The sequence below is a fragment of the Chlorocebus sabaeus genome, chromosome 25 (assembly GCF_047675955.1).
Source record: "Chlorocebus sabaeus isolate Y175 chromosome 25, mChlSab1.0.hap1, whole genome shotgun sequence".
Taxonomy (NCBI): domain Eukaryota; kingdom Metazoa; phylum Chordata; class Mammalia; order Primates; family Cercopithecidae; genus Chlorocebus; species Chlorocebus sabaeus.
The window spans coordinates 75594485-75622376 of NC_132928.1; the positions used below are offsets into that span (position 1 = coordinate 75594485).

General features: G+C 36.2%; 1 protein-coding gene across 6 annotated transcripts in view; it reads left to right on the plus strand.

The window, feature by feature from the left end:
• The window catches only part of RYR2 (ryanodine receptor 2), a 783951-nt gene that overhangs the window by 597044 nt on the left and 159015 nt on the right, over positions 1-27892 (plus strand). For all 6 annotated transcript variants that reach the window (XM_073011864.1, XM_073011860.1, XM_073011862.1 and 3 more), the window contains 10 exons: positions 725-815; positions 3301-3441; positions 4865-5028; positions 7064-7142; positions 9111-9200; positions 9956-10093; positions 19205-19282; positions 20595-20670; positions 25649-25772; positions 26292-26407. In XM_073011864.1, the coding sequence (XP_072867965.1) occupies positions 725-815; positions 3301-3441; positions 4865-5028; positions 7064-7142; positions 9111-9200; positions 9956-10093; positions 19205-19282; positions 20595-20670; positions 25649-25772; positions 26292-26407 (1097 nt within the window). The remainder of the gene's footprint in view (positions 1-724; positions 816-3300; positions 3442-4864; positions 5029-7063; positions 7143-9110; positions 9201-9955; positions 10094-19204; positions 19283-20594; positions 20671-25648; positions 25773-26291; positions 26408-27892) is intronic.

Genomic DNA, 27892 nt, shown 5'->3' on the forward strand with positions numbered 1-27892 from the left:
TTCTCAAACCCCTAGGAAGATCATGGCTCCTTTGTAACTGCTCCAGGAACTCTTGCCTGGCAGTCCCTGGGGGAAGGGCAAGTTTTCACCCATGGTAGAGTGTCTGGGTTGAGAGCCAGATGGCCCTGAAGGAGGTGGAAAATCAGAAGTGTAGCTCTTTAACTTCCCTAATCTAAGATTCTGTAAAATTGAACCAAAATGCCTCCCTCACAGAGATTTTCTAAGTGTTAAACGAGGTAAAACACTTGCTGTTGCCTAACGCAATAGATGTCCTCTATGTATTCATTTTCTCTCCCTTTCTTCTCTGGCAAATTTGCTGTCTCAGCCATTTTTTCCTCCTTTCTGTTCCAATATTCCCTCTTCTTTTTGCTTCTTACCATCCATTGGAATGAGGGAAGGGACATTTACTAAAATTAATGGAGGAAAGTCTTAGGAAACAGTGGGGTCTGCGTTTGTGAATGGTTTGGAAAGGAAGGAGCAGAACAGAAACATCTTCTGTAGCAAAGAAGGGGTGGTCTTCAGATCTGGGGAATACAGATGAGTTGGGAAATCTAACCTTATATAAAATTAACTAAGTAGCTGATCTTTGGACAAAGAACATCTAGTGAATACCATCTGAAGAGAGGTAGAGATTCAGGTCCTTGGCTTACATAATTTTTTCTAATGAATGATCTTAGTTTAGACACATTTCTCAGCATTATTAACATTAACTTTGTTCCAACAGACAACTGAGACCTTCTATGATGCAGCACTTACTCAGAAGATTAGTATTTGATGTTCCATTATTAAATGAACATGCAAAGATGCCTCTTAAAGTAAGTATACGAAATGTGTGTAGATATTTGATGACTGGTTTCTCTGACTTTATTTTCTATGACAACATATACATTTCTTAGATACATCATACTTGATGCTGGAAAATGTCTCCCAATTATTGAAATGGGCATTTAGAAGTTATAGGAATGTATACATCAACTTTAAATAAACAAGTTCTATAAGATTATAGAAATCTTAACAATGATTTCAGTGGAAACAATGGAAATAGAAATCAACGGGAAAAAGAAAAAGGACCACAGGGAAAATATAAGCCAAGATATTCTTAAGTTGGAAAACATGGTAATAGACCTGGCCTAAAATATTATCAGAAACCTCGAGGGATAAAGACCAGGCTTTAAAGACAACATTTTCTAAGTTAATAATCACAAGACAGGCTCCAAATGTCACTTCGTAGGGTTCAAAGATAACCTCTCTGTATATGCAATTATAGTCTGTCACACAGTATAGAAAAATCACTGGTATTTTCTCTAAATTTATTGTTCTGTTCAGGATCAAGTCTCATTCTATCTTCCTGACTTGGGAATGTTTTCTTGTCCTTTAATATCATAATCTAGACTCAGAATATAGAATACAGTGTTTGCATCAAAGTTATATAGTAATGTGATGGATTTTTTAATAGATGGCCACTCTGCAATGCCATCCAGTAGCATTATTTTTTCCCCAATGGCTACCCAGTACTAGTGCTGAAGAAGTATGAGATATGAAGAGTCTCTATGGAGCTGTTACAGTAAGCATCCTGGATATTTGGCAAAAGTAATCTTTCTCTGTGAAAACTGACTTTGGTTTAATAAATCTAGATACATTAGTGAATTAGATAAAATAAATTATATCCTTGCTAAAAATTCTGCTTTTATGTTTTTTGTCATCTAGAATGGTCCTTGTCTTGCAAAATTTTTTTGATACAAATGAGCTGGAGAATTCATGAAAAAAAGATACAGTCTCATGCTGTTACCCTTATGCAATAAAACTCTCTTACATTAGAGATATGTCAGTGTGAAGCCAAGCATATTAGATCTCAGTATTTCATCATTTGTGACTCCTAAATTGTGTGGACGTGTTCAATTTTTTGTAACTGAAAGGAATAGTAAATGAGTTGTAATATTTTAACAATAAGACATGCAGCCCACATTAGTAACAGTAACTCTTACGATTTATTTTCTTCCTTAGATATAGGAAAGAGTCCAAATATGTATAGTCATATAGATCAGTTTATTAATTTGACAAATATAGATCAAAAATAAATAATCCAAAGAACTACCAAATAATTGAAAGATTCTCTGCTTGTCCTTGACATTCCAGTTTAGTTCTAAACAAGCAACATGCATAGGTGAAAATGCAAGGAGCAGTGTAGACAATCAGTAAAGTAATAAATTGCATCCGTAACCCCCAAATAAATGTAGACAAAGAAGTGATCCAAGTAGAGCGGTTTTGGAAATTTACTTGGAGAATTAAGTATTGAGGCAAGCCATAGGGAGGCAGAGATGGAGCAAAAAGAATCACAGATATATAGTTCTTTTATTGTGCTTCTGGGCCATCCTGACATCAGTCCCTTCGTTTTACATGTGGATTGCAAGATATTAATAACAATTCATGAAATTATAAGTAAATCATTAATGTAGAACTCAGGGATACGTAGAATCCAAAAAACCTCATAAAGAATGCTGTACAAGATATAGTTATTTGTAAAATTGGGCGTTTGGTCCTCATATTGCAATCAGTGTTAAATTTGAAAGAGACATAGTGTATCAGTCGGGGTTCTTTAAAGGGGCAGAACTAATGGAATAGATGTATATATGAAGGGGAGTTTATTAAGGAGTGCTGGCTCACACAGTCACCAGGTGAAGTCCCACAATAGACCATCTGCAAGTCGAGGGGCCAGGAAGCCAGTCCAGGTTCCAAAACCTTAAACGTAGGGAAGCCAACAGTGCAGCCTTCAGTCTATGGCCAAAGACCCAAGAGCCCCCGGTAAATCACTGGCGTAGGTCCAAAAGTCTAAAAGCTGAAGAACTTGGAGTCTGATGTTCCAGGGCAGGAAGCAACAGCACAGGAGAAAGATGAAGGCCAGAAGACTCAGCAAGTCCAGTCCTTCAACATTCTTCTGCCTGCTTTTATCCTAGACCTGTTGCCAGCTGATTCGATGGTGCCCACCTAGATTGAGGGTGGGTCTGTCTCTCCCTGTCCACCCACTGACTCAAATGTTAACCTCCTTTGTCAACACCCTCACAGACACACCCAGGATCAATACTCTGCATCCTTCAATCCAGTCAAGTTGACCCTCAATATTAACTATCACTCGTAGTATACACGGTGATAGTATTCTCCAAGGGAGTTTACATGGGATTGAGCAATTTCACTTCAGTTGACCTTATAATGTAGCATTACAGTGTCATATGAGGAGAAATGAAAAAAAAAAATCCAAAAGGTTTTGATAGCTCCTTGTTTTATAACTGTTTTCCCACGTAGCTGCTGACAAATCATTATGAAAGATGCTGGAAATATTACTGCCTGCCTGGAGGGTGGGGAAACTTTGGTGCTGCCTCAGAAGAAGAACTTCATTTATCAAGAAAGTTGTTCTGGGGCATTTTTGATGCCCTGTCTCAAAAGGTAATTTAAGATTTTGTGGGTTTGTTTGTCTCAGTAAAATGGCACAAAGCCACACATTCTTAGTAAGACGGTATTCCTAATTGAATACGGTCTTTGCTAACCAAGACACATATGGCTTTATTTTTTCTCTTTTCTCAACTTCATAATAAATGTTGAAAATGCAATTTCTATTTATTTTTCTTAATCATTATGGTAGCATTTTCCTTGTGATCATAACGCTGTTTCTGAATGTCAAATGGCTAAGCAGTTCAGAAAATTACGCACAGGGTTGATAAGTTTCTGGTGCATTTGTACTCAGACTCTCCCTGGTCCCATCTCCAATCTTATAAAGGCCAAAGAAATTATATCCAATACAAAAATATAAAACATGAAATCTTATGTAATTGTAATATCCCGGTCCCCTGCTAAAGTCTCCAGCTTCGCTGCTATGGAGCTTTAGATACCTTCACTGGATGTTGCATTGCATATATGGCATTCCCTTATAGTTGCAAAATTTATAATGAATAGTTCCTATGTTTTCAGATGGCTGGCAGGTGTTGATCTTAGAGAAAAGGCAGAACAACAAGTTTTGTATGATCATGCTTAAATTAATCAAAATTAGTTTGAATTCCCAGATTGACATTATTAGATGATTGGAGTAGTATAACCACAAGTTTACTACATAATAGAGGAATATTTGTCTGCAATTACATTTGGTAGCAACACTTTAATGCTTTTTCTTACTGAATTTCCTTTGGTAAACTGATTCCTTTTAAAATAATGTGTAAGTATTTTTTAGAATCATTTATGTTTAACAATGAACATTTAAAGTGAAATAATTTAAATTATTACTTTTTTATTTTTTAGAAAATCTATAAATATAAATTTAACTTAATACTCAAATACCTCTTCCTATAAATTTTTATCATGCATAGTTTCTGTGGAATTTCTTTTCCAGCTCAGAATTTTATTTTTCAAACCTTTATAATGCAACATGGATCGGTTAAAATTTCTCACTCTCTAGAATGTTATGCTTTCTGTATTTTTCATGTATACTCATTATAATATACAGGAATTATCTATAACTAACTCTAAGTAATGTAGTCCCTATTGACTGAAACTATGTTTATCTTGTAACGATATTTTACACGTTGACGATATTAAAGTTTACTTCATTTCCAATGTGTTGGAGAGTCAAAGATTTTATTCTCCTTAAACTGAAACTGCTGCAGCTTCTTTTATGTTTGTAAATCTAGCTGCAGCTTCTTTTATGTTTGATGGGGTTTTAGGCTCTGTGTTTCATTTTCTAGAAAAAGAATTATCAGAGAGTTCAGTTAGCCCAGGGTAATTCAGATTTTCTTCTGCAACCTTCTGTAGCCCTGATGATCATGCTGACAACTTTTGCTATATAGTAATTTCTTTTTCGGTCCTCCATTTTTCCCAGAAATATGAACAAGAGCTTTTCAAACTGGCACTGCCTTGCCTGAGTGCAGTTGCGGGAGCTTTGCCTCCAGACTACATGGAGTCAAATTATGTCAGTATGATGGAAAAACAGTCATCAATGGATTCTGAAGGGAACTTTAACCCACAACCTGTTGATACCTCAAAGTATGGACTCTTTCTATTGCAGCAGATTTTTATTGTAAATGATGTGTGAAGTCTGAAATTGAATAAGGTACTAAAGTGAACTTTCTCTAATACATGCCCCCTTTGAATTGGTATCCTTTTAATAGGGGTCCTTTTAATTTATAAAATGATAGTAATAATAATAATGATTATACTAATATCAGAAATAGATAAGATGTACCTTCGAGGATATTCTTAACACAATCAAGACTCTGTATATGTAATATCTATAATAGAATTAAGAAAGTCTGTCAGTTATATTTTTAGTTGAAAAATTACCCTAAATGTTTAATAGTAACTACGAATCAACCTCTATATAACATCTTTTACTTAGGATATTCCCAGCATGCACTGCAAAGCTGTTTCTGTGAGTGGCAAGGGAATCCCTTCACCCATCACCACATCTCAGCAAGGTCCAGGGTTCACAGCTGATGTTCAGCTTGATAAAACACAGCACGAGATGGAAGGGAATATTGAATGAGAATTTTTCTGGAAAATTCAGCGTGCAGTTAGAATGCAGTTTGACCACCAAAACTAAAGATGAAACAACATTCTTTAACGTTATGAAACTTGTTACATGTACTTAGTTGCAACAATTGTTCTACAGATAGAATGTTTGGGAACTTCAGGTGTTTGAAGTCTGAGCATTTTGTTGTTGTTGTTACTGTTTTTAAGTAGGATCATGGTTCTCCATGTGCAAGGAAAGCTGCCTCTTCATGCCACATTCTCTTACTGATTCCATGGTGCTCAGCAAGATCAGTTTTAGCAAGGTAGACACTTGGTAGTTCTTATCCACGGCTTCTGAATTTGCTTGGGAGTTCAACTTTGAGGCTTCTGAGTGGCCCCCAGCTGATTTAGCTTCCATAACCAGATCAGAATTTCAACCTGAGTGGTATGCCATTAGTTTGATAATGCCTTAAATTTGCATGTTTGGTCTTTGATGACAGTCCTGTGAGAAAAGACCCTTTCCCCCATCCCCCAGTATTTGGCTTATGTGATTGATCTTTTGTATCTCCTCCGAAGTAAGTAAACCAATATATCACATGTTCACATTCCTACATGGGTAAGTTTGTGGTTTGCTAACATATGATCTAATCTGAGATTTTTAAATATCAGAACAATGTCATGGTTTTGGTGTTGGTTCATTAAATACAATTAATTAATGAGTGTGGGCATGGATATTAATTTACCTAGGCTTGCCCCTTTGGGGACTTCTTAACAGATACAGGTTTACGTGGTGATATCAATTATTTCTAGATGATTACAATTTTTTATATATTGCTTCTTAGGTACGTGTATGTCTTATAGTTCAATTACTGTTAACTGCTGGAAGACAACAAACCATCTTATACTAGATTTTATGTAGAATTGTGTTCTCAAAGTTAATACTTTAATAAGATATATTCTTTAATGAATAGAATTTTATATATATATTTGATTTTCCATTCATAGATACATTTTAAGCCTTAGATTTACCATCAGACTTGGTCATCATTTGCATGTCCTCAACATCAAGGAACTAAATATTCATTTAAACACAAAAGGAGTCAAGAGTAAATATTAACAAAAAGCAGGAGTTAATTATTTTCCCTGTAGTTAATACTAGTAACATTTACAGCGTTGTGGACCATGAATATTTAAAAATTTTAACGCATCACTACTAAAGTTAGTGCTTGTTTTTTCTTTGTTGTGTAATCTGTTGTCCTAATCTTTGAATGTATTTTAATTATTTCAATTTATATATTTAATAATAATTGTTATTATAGTTTTATGATATTTAATTTGTTATGTTAGCACATAAACTATGAATCAATATAAGATGAGCAGATAGAACATTATCTGCTTGACTTTTCTTATATTGTTCTGAAAATAGAAAAATGTAATTCTTTGTTAAAAGTAGTGTTTAACAGTTAAAATTGAATGAGATATAAGCATTCATGAACTGTGAGTAAATTATTAATATGATTCGGGTAAATTCTGTGAAAATCAAGCTCTTTTGTCTTTACTTCTCTCATAGTATTACAATTCCTGAGAAGTTGGAATACTTCATTAACAAATATGCAGAACACTCCCATGACAAATGGTCAGTGGACAAGGTAAAAAGAGAATTACATTCTTATTCAGTAGTCATTATTAATGACTGGTCACTGTTCAAATACTTCTGACCATGACAGTGTTCTCTTTTAAAATGAGACCTTGATCTAACTTAGGAAAAAATACTTAATTACAATTAGCTTATATGATAATATAATATTTAGCTAGCTCTAGCATTAACACAAATATGATACACTTAGGAATAAGCACTATTTTAAGGTTTCAAAAGATCTATTAATTACATTATAAATATAGTTTCTATAACATATATTGTTTATCGGAGTAAAAAGCAATAATCACCAAGGGCTTCAGGAGGAAATGATGACCCCCGTTCAGAATTCACCTTTTAAGGAAACTTTGGTTTTATATGTAGGTTTTTTGGGTTTATTTTTTGAGTCCTGCTCTGCCACCCAGGCTGCAGTGCAGTGGTGTGATCATACTTCACTGCATCCTGGAACTACTGGGGTCAAGCAATCCTCCTGCCTCAACCTCCTGAATAGTTAGGACTTCAGGTGCACACCACCATACCTGGCTAATTGTTAATATTTTTTATAGAGATGAGATCTTGCTATGTTGCCCAGGCTGGTCTCCAACTATTGGCCTCAAGCAGTTGTTCAGCCAGCCTCAGCCTTCCAAACTGCTGAGATTACAGGCATGAGCCACCATGCCTGGCCAGGTTTTAGGTATAGTTCTATATCAGATAAAATCTTGAAAATTCTTAATCAGGATTTAACAATTATTTACCTTTTCTATTCTTCTGTTGTAGTTCTTACCAACAACTAGATCTGCAATGTACTAAAAATAGATTACATTGGCCAGGTGACTTTTTTGTGTTTTCAAGAAAAACAACACAAATGAGAAAACTAAAGTAGCTGCATCTATGAGATAATTTCTACATATTATGAGATTTTCTAAAGGAAATCTTATGCCTGAATATTCACATTTAAGTTGAGCTCGGTCTAAACTTGACAGAGGATAAAGTAGGTTCATCAGAGGAGTTGAGTTGAGATGGTTCAAGAACCTAAAATACTCACATATTGATTTGGTGAAATGAAAATCAGGCACCAAAGGTTGCTTCCAGAGGATGTGTATGCTTCGTAACAAATCAAGATCATCATGCTAGAGATGTCATATTGAGTTTCAAACATTGCCCTGGCCAGTCAGTCTTTCAGTCCCTCTAAGAAACTCTTTTTTGCTGGTTTTGATAAGTATCTGGTTCTTCATTCAGTAACTGATTTACTACGTAAGTCAGTAAGGATCTATCTTACAAAAAAACTCCACTAAGTACTGAGTGGGTGGAGTTGGTGATGGAGAGGAATATTACAGGAAGGTATTCCAGTCTAATTACTCAGACTCTGTAGGCAGACAAGAAATGATATAGGGAAATGGTGATATGTACAAATGGGCAAAATAATATAGAATGAATGTGTTGAGAGAAAATTTGATGAAAGAATGGATAAAACAGGTGGCATTATTCAGAGAAGACTCTGAGCTGCGTGCTCTAGTTTTCCTATTTAAAATGCATGTTTTTTATTTACACTTCACAGGTGGGGTCCCAAGATGGGTCAGAATAGATATCCTTGGGACTATGCATCCCTGTAACCTCCTCCTGTGGGAATGCTTATCGGCACAATTACAAGACCTTGGTCTGTTTAAGGAAGATTGGGTGCTTCTAGTCTCTGGATAAAAAGACTTGTTCCAGATGATTACCAAAAATACATCATACAATATATCCATGCAACAAAACTGTACATTTACTCCCTGAATCTGAAATTTAAAATAAAAGAAAATAACAATGATTAGGATGGATATCTTTATAGTGACTTATGCTGGATAAAATTTCAATCTTAACCCTTACTTTAGTTCATTTTAGGTTTATTTTATCAAACATGCACTTAAACACCTGTATATCTACACCCTCTAAAATTAACACATGTAAAACAATTTTTAATGTTTGCCTTTTTTTTTAGTTGGCAAATGGATGGATTTATGGAGAAATATATTCAGACTCTTCTAAGGTTCAACCATTAATGAAGCCATATAAGCTATTGTCTGAAAAGGTGAAGATTTTTTGTTTGTTTTACTTTGTAAAGTTTTTATTCTTTTGGAAAATATTTTTCTTTGTTACATATTTTTATATTAAAATGACTTCTTTATTTTAAAGTTGGTATTTTTTCTTCCAAAGCCCCCATTTTAAAAAAACTTCTTATATTTTGTCTTTTCTTCTCCATTCTTATTTTCTGTCAGCATTTCTGTGTTTATTCTCTTCTCTCCTTAACATTTTTCTTTTCCTTTTTGGTTTTTATTCCTCTTCCATATTTTTAAGTACTTTAAAAAATCTTCTTATCATGCCTAAGAGTTTCTTGATGAGTGATGACAAAGTAATAATGTGCTTATTATGTATAGGTTTTCATATATTTGACTTCTTTGGGGAAAAAAATGAGTATCTTGACAAATGAAGTGAAAAGGATTTCACTTCATTGTGAGTCACGTGTATATTACATAAGCTGTCCTTTTGTTCTGTGTCTCTCCTTTGTAGTTTCTGTGTTAGGTCCTAGGAACCAGGTCCGCTAAAGGAAATTGACCTTGATGCTATCTAATGAACAAAGTGAGGATCCCTCTTAGTAACATTAGTAAAACTAGATCTCTGCTCACACTCTGCTTTTAGAATTTTACTTTCCTTTTTTATTTTTAAATAACCTATGCACATCAGATTTTTAAAAAGTGAAGGCAGTCTATTCAAGAGCAAAGCGTTACTTAACGTTTTTATTTACTTTCATAATATATCTGTTGTTTTTTGTTTTTTCTTCTCTAGGAAAAAGAAATTTATCGCTGGCCAATCAAAGAATCTTTAAAAACTATGCTGGCCTGGGGCTGGAGAATTGAAAGAACTCGGGAGGGAGACAGCATGGCCCTTTACAACCGGACTCGTCGTATTTCTCAGACAAGCCAGGTAAGAATTCATCATGGTGATGAATCAACTGTTTATGTTATGGACTAAATAATTTTGTTAAATTTAATTATTGGGCTTTTCTTAAAAAATAATTTGAAAATTCTGAAGAGTCAAAAAATTTAGAAGGGAGAGAAAAAAGCTATATTACCTTTTCTTTAGTTTCAAGGGAGGTTAAAAGATGATTAAGTTACTGGACTTTATGTACAAGCCTTCCATTTTCTGGCTAGTATAGAAGAAGTAACCAGCTGTAGGACATGGGTGAAGCTGGAAACCATCATTCTCAGCAAACTAACACAGGAACAGAAAACCAAACACCACATGTTCTCGCTCATAAGTGGGAGTTGAACAATGAGAACACGTGGACACAGGGAGGGGAACATCACACACCAGGACCTGTCGTGGGGTCGGGAGCTAGGGGAGGGAGAGCATTAAGAGAAATACCTAATGTAGGTGACGGGTTGATGGGTGCAGCAAACCACCATGGCACGTGTATACCTATGTAACAAAGCTGCACATTCTGCACAAGTACCCCAGAACTTAAAGTATAATAAAACATTTTAAAGAGAAGAAGAAGAAGTACTCAGTTGTAAGGTCCTGAAGTTTTCCTAACGGAAACAGCCCATCATGTTCATTCGCTACAGTTAGTTTGTCTACAAAACTGTCTTCTCATTTCCAGTGGGATCTGAGGGTTGGTTCTTAGGAAAGAGTAGGATGTTCAGACAGTCATGATCCAGATCTAGAACGCACAGGGGTGCTCCTGTCTGCAGAGGGCAGGTATACAGCCACACAGGCAGAGCAAGAATTCACAGAAGATGTTGCTACTGGACCATGTCACGGGAGTTCAACCAAAAAGCAAGACTCTACCCATAGGTCTTTGGTGCTCAAGGTGGCAAGAGTAAGGCACAGCCTTGATGTGGAAAAGCTGGGGTTCAGGGTGGACACCAAATGCCACTCTTTAACATTTAGTCACAAGGTCATGTGAGCTGCTTACCTTTGACCCTCTCATTTCTCCTGGGAGCTAAACCTGTCATTATTCTTTTCTTGACCCCTCAGTTCACTATATATGTGGTTTACACCAAATATTGTTTATTATTGCTATTTACACTGATATCCTTTTTTTGGAAAAAAAAAAAAAAAATGAGGGTCTAACAGCATGTGCTTCACATGCTCCATAGTTGAAATAGACTTTTTTTGTGTGTCATTTCAAATTTTTTTTTTATACTTTAAGTTCTAGGGTACATGTGCACAACGTGCAGGTTTGTTACATATGTATACATGTGCCATGTTGGTGTGCTGCACCCATTAACTCGTCATTTACATTAGGTATATCTCCTAATGCTATCCCTCCCCTCCTCCCTCCCCGCAATAGGACCCGGTGTGTGATGATCTCCTTCCTGTGTCCAAGTGATCCCATTGTTCAATTCCCACCTATGAGTGAGAACATGCAGTATTTGGTTTTCTGTTCTTGTGGTAGTTTGCTGAGAATGATGGTTTCCAGCTGCATCCATGTCCCTACAAAGGACACAAACTCATCCTTTTCTATGGCTGCATAGTATTCCATGGTGTATATGTGCCACATTTTCTTAATCCAGTCTGTCACTGATGGACATTTGGGTTGATTCCAAGTCTTTACTATTGTGAATAGTGCTGCAATAAACATACGTGTGCATGTGTCTTTATAGCAGCATGACTTATAATCCTTTGGGTATATCCCCAGTAATGGGATGGCTGGGTCAAATGGTATTTCTAGTTCTAGATCCTTGAGGAATCGCCACACTGTTTTCCACAATGGTTGAATTGGTTTATAGTCCCACCAACAGTGTAAAAGTGTTCCCATTTCTTTACATCCTCTCCGGCACTTGTTGTTTCCTGATTTTTTAATGATTGCCATTCTAACTGGTGTGAGATGGTATCTCATTGTGGTTTTGATTTGCATTTCTCTGATGGCCAGTGATGATGAGAATTTTTTCACGTGTCTGTGGGCTGTATGAATGTCTTCTTTTGAGAAGTGTCTGTTCATATTCTTTGCCCACTTTTTGATGGGATTGTTTGTTTTTTTCGTGTAAATTTGATTGAGTTCTTTATAGGTTCTGGATATTAGCCCTTTGTCAGATGAGTAGATTGCAAAAATTTTCTCCCATTCTGTAGGTTGCCTGTTCACTGTGATGGTAGTTTCTTTTGCTGTGCAGAAGCTCTTTAGTTTAATTAGATCCCATTTGTCAATTTTGGCTTTTGTTGCTGTTGCTTTTGGTGTTTTAGACATGAAGTCCTTGTCCATGCCTATGTCCTGAATGGTATTACCTAGGTTTTCTTCTAGGGTTTTTATGGTTTTAGGTCTAACATTTAAGTCTCTAATCCATCTTGAATTAATTTTCGTTTAAGGAGTAAGGAAAGGATCTAGTTTCAGCTTTCTACTTATGGCTAGCCAATTTTCCCAGCACCATTTATTAAATAGGGAATCTTTTCCCCATTTCTTGTTTTTGTCAGGTTTGTCAAAGATCAGATGGCTGTAGATGTGTGGTATTATTTCTGAGGGTTCTGTTCTGTTCCATTGGTCTATATCTCTGTTTTAGTACCAGTACCATGCTGTTTTGGTTACTGTAGCCTTGTAGTATAGTTTGAAGTCAGGTAGCGTGATACCTCCAGCTTTGTTCTTTTGGCTTAGGATTGTCTTGGCAACACGGGGTGTTTTTTGGTTCCATATGAACTTTAAAGCAGTTTTTTCCAATTCTGTGAAGAAAGTCATTGGTAGCTTAATGGGGATGGCATTGAATCTATAAATTACCTTGGGCAGTATGGCCATTTTCACAATATTGATTCTTCCTATCCATGGGCATGGTATGTTCTTCCATGTGTTTGTGTCCTCTTTTATTTTTGGTATTGATGGAACGTATCTCAAAATAGTAAGAGCTATTTATGACAAACCCATAGCCAATATCATACTGAATGGGCAAAAACTGGAAGCATTCCCTTTGAAAACTGGCACAAGACAGGGATGCCCTCTCTCACCACTCCTATTCAACATAGTGTTGGAAGTTCTGGTTAGGGCAATCAGGTAAGAGAAAGAAATAAAGGGTATTCAGTTAGGAAAAGAAGTCAAATTGTCCCTGTTTGCAGATGACATGATTGTATATTTAGAAAATCCCATCATCTCAGCCCAAAATCTCCTTAAGCTGATAAGCAACTTCAGCAAAATCTCAGGATACAAAATCAATGTGCAAAAATCACAAGCATTCTTATACACCAGTAACAGACGGAGCGCCAAATCATGAATGAACTTCCATTCACAATAGCTTCAAAGAGAATAAAATACCTAGGAATCCAACTTACAAGGGATGAAATATACTTTTAAATAAATTGAGTTCTGATTTGGGCATATTTTACATTAAATTGCCTTTGGGATGTATCATATATGGATGGAAACTATAAAAGTGTGTTTTATCTATTTTTTGTTTCTTTACACTTTTCTAAGTAAAATAGCTTTTATTTTAATCTGTTTCAACAAATACTGAGCACAAAATGCGTACTAGGCGATGAGAATACAAAGATAGCAAGACAATTGTAATCCTAAAAGTCATAAAATAGTGTTAGATAAGGTCAAGTTAAATCTACTACAACGTGGTACAGAAAGGGTGAGACTAGTGGTATGTACAAGGCATTACACAGTGTAGAGAAAGGGATGATTTTTTAAAATTATTCTGTAAGGCAGATAAGAAATAAGATATTACTACAAATGCAGGTGACTTTAAGCTTCATGAAAAATAGGGGAAATTCTTCCACTGCTCTTAATAGCAAAAATTATGTACTCTAATTTAAAATCATATATATTTTATATCACCCCTCCTTCCCTTTCTCCTTTTTGTTCTAATAGTAAGCCCTTAATAGATCCTATTAACCCGTGGAACCATCTCTCGTGTCTTAGTGATTTTTACAGTGACATGTGATTTTTGAAATTTATTCTTAAATCTCGAATGTGATTTCAAAATATTAGGTGATGCTTGTGCCAGAGGCACAGTTTGTAAGGTAAGAGGAAGGGCTATGGAATTTCACCACTTGGGCTTAAATCCTAGTAGTGCTGCTTTCTAAGAATGTACCTTTGGGTATTTGATCTCTGTTTGCCTCATTAAATGTGAACTCTCATTGTTACTATTGTTATGTCAGTATTTCTGTTGAAAGCATTTATTGAGGGCATTTCATTAGTGGTAAATGAAAAAGTATATTTGTGTTTGTAGCACTTTGGCCTGTAGGTAAGAAAGAAAGAATAGTTCTGTCAGCCTCAGAAATGGGGAGCAATATACACTGAAGGCCACAAATCTATGTATAACTCTTGCCATTATTTTCGCCCAAAGGTTCTTTAAGCATAAACCCATATTATTTCAAATATTAACATAGATTGTCATTTCTTCATTACTTGCCTTATAGCTTTTTGTTTTTCAACTATCATCTTGTTAAACTTCTTTGTCTTTTTTCTGTTACTGATTTCTTATGTGATTATAAAGCAATTTTCTATCATGTATAAACTCTTCTGACTAAAGGAACACTTTATAGCATCATTTTATATAAGGAATGTAAATGGATGAGTGAAGATCATGTGTAGATGTGATTCCGACCCTGAATGCACCAGCTTTTTTTTTTTTTCTTTTTACTGGGGCTCAGCACTCCCTCAGGGACGTACAGGTGGCCCATGGTTAATGGCAGTATCTGGCACAGCCAGCCTGGGTTGACATTCTGGTCTCACCCCTGAGTACCTAGCTAGTTATGTGAGCTTGGGTAAACTGGTTAACCTCTGTATGCTGCAGTTTTCTCATCTTTAAAATGAAGCTGGTATGAGTCTCTGCTTTGAAAGAATGTTTTGAGTGTTCTCGTTATAATGCTTATTAATCACTTAAAAGAATAACTGGCATATATTTCAATATGAGTGAGCCATAATTTTTGTCCTTATTATCTTTATGTGGATCAATAACCTGATGAATGTCCTTTGTTTGCCATGAATACCAGAGGAAGACACGAATCCTGATTTCAGGAAATTTACTGCCCACTTAGGGCTTTAGAATTTGCACATGTAAGACAAACATAAGGGTATGAATAACACCAGTATCAACTTGACGGAATATACAATAGAGTATATAAGGGTTGATAAAAGTTACAAGAAGTTGATTGGAGAGGGGTTAACTGGGTGGATTTTGACCCCCTCCTTAGTAGGGATACTAAAGTCAATAGCAAAGAACATTTCTAACAATCTCAGGCATATCCCACAGGTTTTCAACAATTACTTGTTTACTCCCAAATTCCAATGCCTTACCTCATATCCATTTTTCAGTACTACAAATGTAGGATAAAAACTACTTAAAACAAATGAAAAAATAAGCTTATACCCTGGAAGGGGAAGGGAGATTAGAATGAAACTTTTGGAATGTGTTACTTATCTAGAACTAAAATACAGGATAGGATAGAGGGATGATGCATTCATTCCTTCAGCAGATATTTATTGAGCACCCATTATGTATGCTGCATTGTCCTAAGCTTTTCAGATAGATCAGTGACAAAATGGACAAAAATCTCTGCTGTCCAGGAGCTTACATTCTAATGGGGGAAATAAACAACGGATAGAAAGGCCAGGCATGGTGGCTCATGCCTGCAATCCCAGCACTATGGGAGGCTAAGGCAGGGGGATTGCTTGAGCCCAGGAGTTTGAAAGCAGCCTGGATAATATGGTGAAACAACATCTCTACAAAAAATAGGAAAACTAGTCAGGTGTGGTTGCACGGCACACACCTGTAATCCCAACTACTCAGGAGGCTGAGGTGGGAGGATTGAATAAAGCCAGGAGGTTGAGGCTGCAGTGAACTGTGTTTGTGCCACTTCACTTCAGCCTAGGTGACAGTGTAAGAGAGACCCTGTCTTCAGAAAAACAAGTTCTAGCTATGCTATGATAGAGTATGACAAATATCATGAAAAAAGAAAACAGCATAGAAAGGCAAATTGGGAGTGCAACAGGGAGATTTGGAAGGTGTTTGGAGGTGAGTTGCAATTTTAATATGGAACTTTCAGGTAGATTTCATCAGAAGGTAAATTGAATAAAAACCTGAAAGAGTTGAGGGAGTTACACAGATTTGGAGGAAGAATGTCCCAAACATTGCACATGTGCTAAGGTGGGAGTATGTGGGAGATAAGGAAGTGAGCGAGGCTGGAATCCAGTGAGTAACATGAGGGTACAGTGGTCTCAGGGGCCAGGTCCTATAGGACACGGGGGACCATCTTAAGGACCTGGATAAGTGCTTTGGTGTTAGAATCACTTTCAAAATTTGATGCTGCTGTTTGCTATCTACATAATACAGTTTATGACTTTTAAAATTATTTAATTTCTCTTGAGCCTCTTTTCTCTCATTTTAAAATGATAAAAAGTAATACCTACTGTTCAGAGTTGTTCTGAAGATAAAATGAGATAATCTGTGTGTCCCGATGACCACACACCTGGTAGTTGCTACTGCTGCTGTTAATGCTAATAAGATTAGTATGAATGTTAAAGCCCCTGGCTCCAAGATGGTGCATAGTCCAGGGAACCTGAAATTGCTCAAGACTTGGCCAGTCTTCTCATTTCTGTGTATCTGAAGAAGAAAAACAGGCAATTAAAAGCATAAAAAGAATCTGTCCCTAAATAAGCAAATATTTACCTACATTATTAAAACTGGCCTCAAGAACTTAAAGTGAAAAACTTGTAAATTTCAGTTATATAAGGAAAGTGGTTTAAGGGGAGATTAAATAGTGGGAAATCTATTTTAGGAACAAATAGAGTTATAGAGTTATTGCTATCAATAAAATTTGCAGAAAGTCTAATATAATTTGTCATCAGTTTTAAGACATACACTTGCCCTGTTTTAATATCTGTGAGATTGGGAATCATTTTATAATCTTAACATTAATAAGAGATGGTATGTGTCAGATGCTGGAAATATTAATAAAGCCCAGCCCGTGCCCACGTATTTTTGCTGTATAGTGGAGAAGACATTGCTTAGGGAAGAACAAAATAAATAGTTTGGAAATGTAATTCTGACAACAAAATGGAGAATGAGTTAGAGAAGGATGAGACTGAAGGCAGAAAGGTAGACTCCTGAGGGGGATGTTGTAGACATCCCCGAAAAACAACAAAAACCACAAAATGTTGTGTCTGAATTAGAGCAAAGACAGTGGAAACAGAACACCATGGTATGTCCCAGGGATATTTTGAGGTAGACAGAATTTTGTGGCTGATACATGATAATAGATGAAGGGGAGTGTATTGGTCTGTGTTTACACTGCTGATAAGGACACACCTGAAACTGGGCAATTTACAAAGGAGGAGGTTTAATTGACTCACAGTTCCACGTGGTTGGAGAGGTCACACAATCATGGTGGGAGGTGAAAGGCACATCTCACATGGCAGCAGACAAGAGAAGAATGAGGAGGCAAGCGAAAGGGGTCTCCCCTTATAAAACCACCAAATCTTGTGAGACTTATTCCCTACCATGAGAACAGTATGGGGGAAAGCACCCCCATGATTCAGTTATCTCCCACTGGGTACCCCCCACAACATGATGGAATTATGGGGGCTGCAATTCAAGATGAGATTTGGGTGGGAACATTGACATGATGATGAAGGGGAATAATCTGAGATGATTGCCATGGATTCTAGCTTGTGTTCCCAAGTTGATAGCCGTGTTAGGTGAAGTAATGACCATAGGAGTGCTGGGGGCAGCAAGCAGAGAATAATGACTTTGATTTTGTATGTTGTGGTAGGCAAAATTATGACTCCCAAATATGTTCACCCACTCCTCACCACAACTGTATGGGAGCTATGGTGTTGATGGTAATTATGTTAGTAGTAATGGTAATGATAGTATACTAGCAGTGAGAATAGCCATTTACTAAAATCCCTGATCCATTCCTTTGTGTCAGGCACCTTGCTATGGGTTTTAAATCCATTACCTCATTTCATACCAGCCTTTGAGGCAGGTCGTCTATTTAGCATATTAAAAGAAAAAGTTCAGACAAATTTAATTCAGAGTTTAACTGAGCAAAGAACCAGTGGCAATCCCTGGAACCAGGACAGGTTCAGTGAGAGTCCGGGACTGCCATGTGGCCGGATAACATTTATAGGCAAAAAGGGAAGTGATGCTCAGAAAACAGAAGTGAGGTACAGAAAAAGCTGGATTTATTCCAGCATGGTGTTTGCCTCCTTTAAACAAGGTTTGAACAGTGTCCTCATGGTGATAGCACAGAAGCCAGGGTGCCATCAAAACTGACCCGTAAGTTAAGTATCACTCGTGAGCCTGTTATTAATTATAGCATATGTTACACTCACTTTTATTTTACAAGCATGATAATGAGCTATATTTTCATTTTGTTTTTAGTTTGTTTTTTGTTTATGCATTTTTAATAAGAGAATATACACAATTATGAAATATATCACGGTATAGTTTTAGATTTATAAGCAGGAACCAGAGCTCATTTCTGTGGTACACTTTCACATAATATGCCATTGGGTGGAAGGAGGTAAGTGCCCAGGATGGTAGTGAAACTTCCTTAAAATTGATGAAGAGATATATTTCATTTTTTAAAAGCTTTAATTCGGAAATTAAAGAAGTCTCTTCCTCGAGGATTTCCAAGTGCATTATTGAATACCACATGATATACTATTATAATTTAAAAGTTGGTTATACTTTATTCTAACATTTGACTCATGAAGACATTTGTAAATATTGACATCTTTGATTAACTCTCACTTGCTTGAGGAAGTGTAAATTTCATTGCAGCCATTTTGGATTTGTAAGAAACTCAAAAATGTAATGGTCCCCTGCATAAGATAATGTTTCAGAATTTTGGATTCATGGCACAATATGTCAAATTCTGATAGTTAATTATCAGGATTGTCAATCATAAATCGTTTTCAGACACCGAAATATAATTTTAATGTGCGAAATGTGTTTACAACATCATTTTGTAAAGAAACTTGCCAGTTTTATCTGAGGAAACATGATGTTTGGAAGTTTGTGTTATATTTTTAAAGTATAATTTAAGTCTCTTCTCACAAGGTGTTTAATGAGGCACTATTTTTTCACACAAATGATCTAGGTTTCTGTAGATGCTGCCCATGGTTACAGTCCCCGGGCCATTGACATGAGCAATGTTACGCTATCTAGAGACCTGCATGTAAGTACTATCAACTTTTAAAACTAGTCTCCAAATTTAATTTTTAAGAAGCATAACATAACACTTTCCTGCATATATTTCACAGCGTAGTTTATTTGAATGTGGTGATCCTATAATGGATCCATGGAATTTATAGGTTATATACTCTAATTTTTTAGTACTATCAAAATTGATAGCTGGGTGTGGTGGCGCACACCTATAGTCCCAGCTACTTGGGAGGCTGAGGCAGGAGAATCACTTGGACCTGAGAGGCGGAGGTTGCAGTGAGCCGAGATTGCACCACTGCACTCCAGCCTGAGTGACAGAGTGAGACTCCCTCCCAAAGGGGGAAAAAAAAAAAAAAAAAGTTGATACAACTTTTCTAGGGTGTTTCAGCCACATAACATATTTTCCTTAAAGATAATAGCCATTTAAAAATCTCAATGTTAAATAGTTGTGTGTGAGAAGAGAGTAAATAGTTAATAATGCTGTGAGCAAGGGCCACTTTCTTTAAAGTTTTTTCCTGAGAAATTGATTGCATTTGCAATCCTTATTGCTCCATTCATAATCTCATCTGTTCTTTTTTGTCACCAAGGAACCTACTTTGAAATAGCAGATTTGAAAGTATGATAAAATTTATTGCCTTGAGACATAAAGTTAATAGGTCAATTTGGTGTTCAAATAACATATTAGCATTGCTGGTAACTGTCTTGTTCCAAGAGAAATAAGGACGAAAATATAAAATTTACATATTGTTAAATTGTTTTGTTTGCCATTTGTTATTGCTCCCATATGAACGTCTTAAAATGACACAGTAAACTTGAAAATCAGATGTAAAAAGAATCTTAGAAGTAATCTTATCAAAACCCAAAAGGTCACAGAAAGATTAACTTGGCTAGTCTAAGATCTCTCACCTAGTTTGGACGGAGATTGATTTAGAAATCAGATCTTTGATTGTCCATCTAACATTCTCCACATTCAAGTTTAATAAGGTTTAGGTCATTTTTAAGACTTTGGAAATTAAAACAAGAACTTGTAAATAAAAATTTTTTTCTGAAGTCCATAGCTATTTTGGTTTCATTATTGAATCAATGTCTTCAAACATTACGAATAACAATGACCATTCTCATCTGCTGTTTAGTTACTGTGTCATATTGCAAATCCTTACAGTTCGCTGGGATTCAGATTCTAAAGAAGAGTGTGTGATTATCTTTTAAATGTATCGTAGCACTAATACTGTATTAGTTATTCCTTTAAGGCATCTAATATTACGTATTAGAAAGCAATGTTATCCTTTTTTACTTATTGAAGTAATAAATATTTTTGTTTTAAGGCTATGGCAGAAATGATGGCTGAAAACTACCATAATATATGGGCAAAGAAAAAGAAAATGGAGTTGGAGTCCAAAGGTAATATTTTCTAAAAACGTGTATTAAAAAACAATCAGAGTTCAATCACATGAATATATAGATGAAGTAGTCTTTTTAGCACAAGAGCTTATTATAACCTTTTAAAGTTAGAATGGTTTAAATGTGCCTATAACAGATTGAAGGTGGAAATGCTGTAATTTCCTCGCGGCTAGTATATATTTTCTTGTGTCTCAGAATTTTGGCAGCTTTCTTTTACCCGTTTTAGCTTATAGATTTCTATACTTCTCATCCTGATATCTGATTTGTTCTATGAATGAGTTAGACTTCATTCCCTGACTCTCTTCCCCAACTTAAATATCTCCCGTTTCACCCCTTTTTATTTCCTGTCTCAGCCTCTTTTGTCTAGTCCAGCTGTGTTACTGTCTCTTACATGCTTTTGCTTGCACTTTTCCCGTTTTTTTATTCAAATGCTAAATGACCTAATGTTCTCTTAGGTATTTCTCAAGTCTTTTAAAATTTATTTGCATAAATATTTTCTTCAATTTAATGTATGCTACACTGATGATATCTTTCAACGTTATTTATTTGCCATTAGCCTATACACATATTGTTTATAATGTAGGGGGTGTGTGTGTGTGTGCATATGCGCTGTCGTTAATGACTTCCTATATGGTTTTCTTTCTCGGGGCCACAATGTTTATTTCTTTTGTAATCCTTATTGTACAGTTACAGATGCCAATAAATCTTCTACTTTTTGTTTATTTGACTAGGTAAAAGTGTGGAAGGGGAGATTTTGAAAGCGGGGATATTTCATGGTGAAAAGTAAAGCTGTGATAAGGAAGGATGGTACCTGGCACCAAGCACTAGGAAACAGAGTAACACAAATTAGGGTTGGTCACAGAGAGGAAAAGAGAAGATGTCGCATTTTTAAATTGCCTGTTTCAAAATACTGCTCAGGCTGGGTGTGGTGGCTCAAGCCTGTAATCCCAGCACTTTGGGAGGCTGAGACGGGCGGATCACGAGGTCAGGAGATCAAGACCATCCTGGCTAACACGGTGAAACCCCGTCTTTACTAAAAAATACAAAAAACTAGCCGGGCACAGTGGCGGGCGCCTGTAGTCCCAGCTGCTCAGGAGGCTGAGGCAAGAGAATGGCGGGAACCCGGGAGGCGGAGCTTGCAGTGAGCTGAGATCCAGCCACTGCACTCCAGCTTGGGTGACGGAGAGAGACTCCGTCTAAAAAACAAAACAAAACAAAACAAAAACAAAATACTGCTCAAGGATAATATGCATGTGTTCTAAAACCACCCCATAAATGTTTGTTAAATGAATAATTAATTCATTGTTTGGCTCATGGGTGCATGGATGAATGGATGGGTGGCAAATGAGTCATAGAGTTTTGTTTTGTGAAATTCTTGACAGGGCATTGCCCACATAACTGATAAACAAAATCACTGCTTGTTATATGAACAGATTACATGAAAAAGTATCTGTTCCTTTTTTTAAACTATGTTTCAGTCACTGTAGTAGAGTCAAAATTAAAAATAATAAGCAGCTATTTTATTACAAGTTGATTATCCCTTATCCAAAATGTTTGGAACCAAAACCGTTTGAACGTTGAGATTTTTTCAGATTTTTTAAATATTTGCATTAAATATATGGGTTCAGCATCCCAAATCCAAAATCCAAAATTTTTAAAGCTCCAATAAATGTTTCCTTTGAGCATCATGTAGACACTCAAAAAGTTTCTGATTTTGGAACATTTGGATTTCAGATTTTCAGATTAGATAGACGCAACCTATGTGCTTTTCTAAATAAGCATGATAGAAAATCATCGTTATTTAAATTTCTGAGCCAGATTGATGTTTTCTTTAAGTCATACCACTAGTAAATGGCACATCCATACTTCTGCATACAACTGGTATTGGCTCAAATTTATAATCTGTAGTTGGGCAGCTAACCTAGTTGCAGCAGACTAAGTGGTGAGGTAGGGGAAATTAGTCTGCGCTGTCTTTAATTCTCTTACTGCACTTAGGATTTCATTTTAGAAGAGGAACTTGTTTAGAACCAGCATGGCAGACCAGTGGGAAAGGGGTTGAAATATGCAGTCCTGGATCCTGTCTTTTAGGGTATTGAGGTTAGCAAACCAGAGAAGTGAGTCTTGGGAATAGGAGCTAGGTTACAGACTGTGGCCAGTTTCAGAGCAGAAACTACATGTGTCTTCTTTTCAAAGTTGTTTTCTCACTCGGGGACATTAATAGTGAGGAGGATCCTTATAGCCAACAGTTGTAGGCGGTTGCATCCTGCCAGCTCTACTCCCATTGCCGATAAGAGTAGGCGGGAGGAATCTGTCACCACCTAATGTCTTGGTGTCTGGGTGTGTGTCTGGGTGTGTCTGTGTGTGTGTGTGTGTGTGTGTGAGAGAGAGAGAGAGAGAGAGAGAGAGAGAAATAGAAATGAGAAGTCAAAAACACTGAAAGAATCAGGGCCAAAGCTGTCCAGTTTTGCTTTCACCCATTCTCTTCTCTTTTATCATCCCTGCATCTGTGCAGAGAAGATGAATCTGCTTTAGGAAAATCAGGAGAAAAAATGCCTCTTTTGCTTGTCTTAGTCATCTGATCTTCAGTGCTCTTTTGGAATCTCGAAAAGTCTGAGGGAAAATCAGATTCCATAAGGAGTTAATAGAAATAAAGGAGTGTAAGTCCAAAAAGTATGATTAGCGATCCCAAATTAGTAAAAAATGTTATTTTCCCACTGGCACTTCAAGTATTTTGTACCATGGTCATCTGTTGTTAAGCCACAGGCAGTTCACTGGTGTCAAGCGTTTGTTCACCCTGTAGTATGAATGGGTTCATGAGTCCGTGCTAGTATGTGCGGTAATATCCTCGGAATTATTGCTCATTCATTTGCCTCTCCAAGGAGCTGGTTTCCTTCAGCACGAGATGTCTACACCCATATCATAAATGGGAAAGATGAGGGTGGAAGTGCAAGGTAAATGTCCATGGTCACACTGCTAGTTAGAGGCACAGTGAGGACGTAGATTTCAGTCACCTGTCAGGCTTTCAAATCCCTTCACCTTCTAGTTCAGTGGAGGTCGAATAGGGTGAGAAGAGTTACCGAGTTAGTGGGTACTTTGCGTTCTTAGGATTTTTAAATTATAGACCTCTTTCTGCGTCTCTCTCTTTCTCTCCCCACCTCCCCCACAATAACTTATTGGTATGTGGCCCCCCAAATCACTGATTACAAATTAAGTTGCCAAATTAACAGCATTCTGTAGGACTAAATGCAGTAATGGAGTTTGAACTAGGTGATGGTTGATTCAACTAGGGTGATGGAATTCGATGCTTGATTTTAAAAAGATTTTTGCTTTTATTTTTAACCGATACATAATTGTCTATATGACTTACAGTGTGATATTTGCATACATATGTATGTATGTATATATGTATGTATACAACGTGTAATGTTCAAATGAGGGTAATTAGCATATCCATCACCTCAAACATTTATATTTCTTTGTGTTGGGAGCATTCAAAATCTGTTCTTGTAGCTATTTGAGAATATAGAATAAATTGTTGTTAATTATAGTATCCTCATAAAGTGTCCTGTTAAATTACATCTTTGATTAGGACAAAAGTCAAATTTGGTTTCTACTAAACTTAGTAACAAATTCTATACCCTCTTGCTGTTCACGAGTGTTTGTTGTCGTTGTCTTCTGACAGCTGTATTGTGCTTGATATTGTTAATATACTGTGAAGTACCTGAATTCCTTAGTGTGGTTAGTATTTGTTAGCTCTGTAGTTCTTGACCACTGCCTTGCATATATGATAGCACAGTGTCACCTAATGGTATTAAAGTTCAGTGGGCGATTGCATGTCTGCAGATGGCACTCTCAGTCAAAGCCATCACTGGGGAAGCAGACATTTCTTCCTTTGCTTGCTTATTTATTGTGTAGGGCAAATTCAACATTTATCATGTTGCTGGCTAAACTGTATTGGAAACTGATTTCATAGGCTATATGTTGTTATAATTCAAACAATATTTATTCTCAATTATTCTTCCTGGAATTTCCTTAGCAGTTGTATTTCAGGGTAGCTCAGCCTCCCACACAATATCTATTACCATACACATTTTACGAATGTTAAATGTGAGGCATACCATGCTATTCAGTTTGCTGCTGTTTTAATAACATTCTTTGTACCAAATCTTTACATCTGAAATTAACAGTGCATTTTAAAATATTTTTATAATTTTTGCAAAATTTTAACCAAAATTCTTACATAATTTATAATTTTTAGAAAGGTTTTTCTGCGTATTAGTTTTTTTAAAATTTACATATTTTCTAGAATTTTTAAATCTGAAAGAAAGACTACTTTAGTAAGTGTTATCAGGATAAGTATATTAGAAATCTAGACTCTTGCTAAAAGGTACTTGCCCCCAGGTCTTAAGGTCAAGTATTAGACACTTAAGAGTGATCCACTTTCAATGTAGCACATCTATATGTGGTTTTGTATATTTATAAATAATGTGACTACGAAGTACTCTCTGATCTGAGAGATATAATAAAAATGCCATATTTAAGACTTTTACTCTTCTCTCTGTGGGGCAGCAAATGAAGCATAACCCCTGAAACATGCTTTATAACTTTTCTAAATCCTGCTAAGTATGATTTAGCATTTATTTCCACTCTCCACATTCAGAATTGCTTTGAACAGAGAAGAGAAGACAGCTGCTTCTCTCTCGTTGGCTAATGCAGACATTATTGTCACTCAGTATTACAAATGCATGCATGTTCATGTTTTAACTACCTCTTAGAAGGCATATGCACAGCCTTTCTTTGAGGAGTTTTTCTGAATTAATTGAAACATTAAAGGCAATGAGGCAGATGAGTCTTATATGCTCTGTGTATTATTAAAGGATATGAAAAGTTTTATAGTGTGGTCCAGTTATATATCTGTGTCTCATCTCAGATTATTTTCAAATTACTGTGCTGTGTTCTTGTCCTGACATACTCTTAGGAGGAGGTAACCACCCTCTGCTGGTGCCCTATGATACACTGACAGCCAAAGAGAAAGCCAAAGATAGAGAAAAAGCACAGGACATCCTCAAGTTCTTGCAAATCAATGGATATGCTGTATCCAGGTAAAAGTACACATACCCTAATTACACACTCTTTTCATGAGGGTGAATATTTAAATATCTCCATCATATTTAAAGCTGAAAATGAATTCAATGATCTGTTTACACCTTTGAGGTACTGTTTAATATGTTCAAAATACACACATCAGAAACATTTACACCCCTAGCTGTGTACCACATAACTGAGTTCCTTTTGCTACATGTATTAAATCACTACCCATCATTTAGGCAAAATCCCCAGGCAAAAAATCACACTCTGTTTTTGTAAATGCAACATTTTGTTGCATAATAAGAGAGTTACTCACTGAAGCTTTATATCATATGCAAAATATTCTTTATAGGTTAAATTTTACTTTTTCCTTGAGCTACAGTAACATTAGTTAAACTTCAAAATTTATATGTATATATAAACTTATATATAAACATGTGTGGATATATACATACACACACACACACACACAATTTTACCTTCTAAGAGGCTTTGTACAAATTGCTTTCCCTATTTCATTTTTGCTGTTCCAGAGGATTTAAGGACCTGGAACTGGACACGCCTTCTATTGAGAAACGATTTGCCTACAGTTTCCTCCAACAACTCATTCGCTATGTGGATGAAGCCCATCAGTATATCCTGGAGTTTGGTAGGTGCCTTAGTCCCATTGCTAATAGCCCATTGTTTGTTGTTCTTAATGTTTACAACATCAGGATATAGAACAACACTGGCTGCTGAGCTATTTGTGGTGGTGTAAACCCATCTATTCATCCTACTACTAAGTAGAGTTCAATAGTCAGTGGATGAACAAGTGCTTGGGGAGTGGGTAAAGTCTGTGAAGTTTTAAAAATCTAACATCTAAGTTATTCTCCTTATAATGTTTATTGGCATTCATTTTTTTCACTTTGAAAGATACTTTGGAAGGACATCAGAATTGTAAGGTAGAGTTAAATCTTACCTATGAAATTAATTGCTCTACTCATAAGAAAAACTTTCAAAACTGTGGATTTTCAAAATTTCTAAACACTATAGAGGCCTTGCGTTTAGCCTTTGTAGGGAAATACATTAATACTAGAGTAACTGCAGTGCAGAATACTTTATTATGCTCTTAGGGTACGATGAAAGACCTCTTTCCCTCTGGCCCAGTGCTGCCTCAGAATTTTTAAAACCTCATTCTTTAAGCCTTAGATTCGGCACAGATGATCAAAGCAGCTTCCGGTCACTTCTGTTGTTTTGTGACCCTCCTCGTTGTTGAATTAAAATTCAACTTGTTAACTGCTTAATGTCAGAGCACCTTCCCGCCACTGCGTAGTAATACGATGTAAGGAATTCCGGGTTGTTCCCTTTTGAAAACAGTGTGCCCTTCTGGTGGTTATTCATTTATTTTCATTTTTGTTCTCAAGGTTTTCTCTTTATTTTTAACACTCACTCGTTTTGTCGTTCAACACCTTTCCTCTAGGGCCATTCATTTTGGATCCCTTAGCTGCTGTTTGTCTTAGGGTGTAAATCTAGTTTCTGCCATAGCACCAGATTTAAGTTTGTAGAAATTAGAGCTCTGGTATTTTCTTCTTTCTGGCCTCTTGTATCCTAAATGTGATTAAAGATTTTCCAGTTGAGCATGGTTCTCATAAACAATTGACTTCTCTTTCAACCTGCCTCTACAGTTCAAATACTATATTGTTGCTCTCTTCGAGCCCATCTTTTTCATAAAAGTTTACACAACAAGCTAATTTATAATCTGTAATCTCTCTGTGATTCATACAACTAACAATTTTTAAAAATATGATTCCTGACTTATCCTAATACATAGCCAAATTGATCTGAATTAATGAAATTTAACTGAAGAACAAAAATGAGGTAGGGGTGAATTATTGAAGCTTTTACACAGAAAGCTAAATATTGCAATTTCTGATCCACATTTGAAAGGATCCAAAATGGGTAGCAACTCCAATATCCAGTCTTGTTTTTGGAGATACAAGGGACAGGAGAGAAGGAAAGAGTCATCATTTGGAGAAAGGAACAAGAAAGTTGTTTGTTTTTTACCTTCACATTGGAGAACACAAACACCAATTTGAAGGGAAGAAATGTGTTTAGGTATTATTCACACTTTATTCAAATGTCTGAATAAACTACC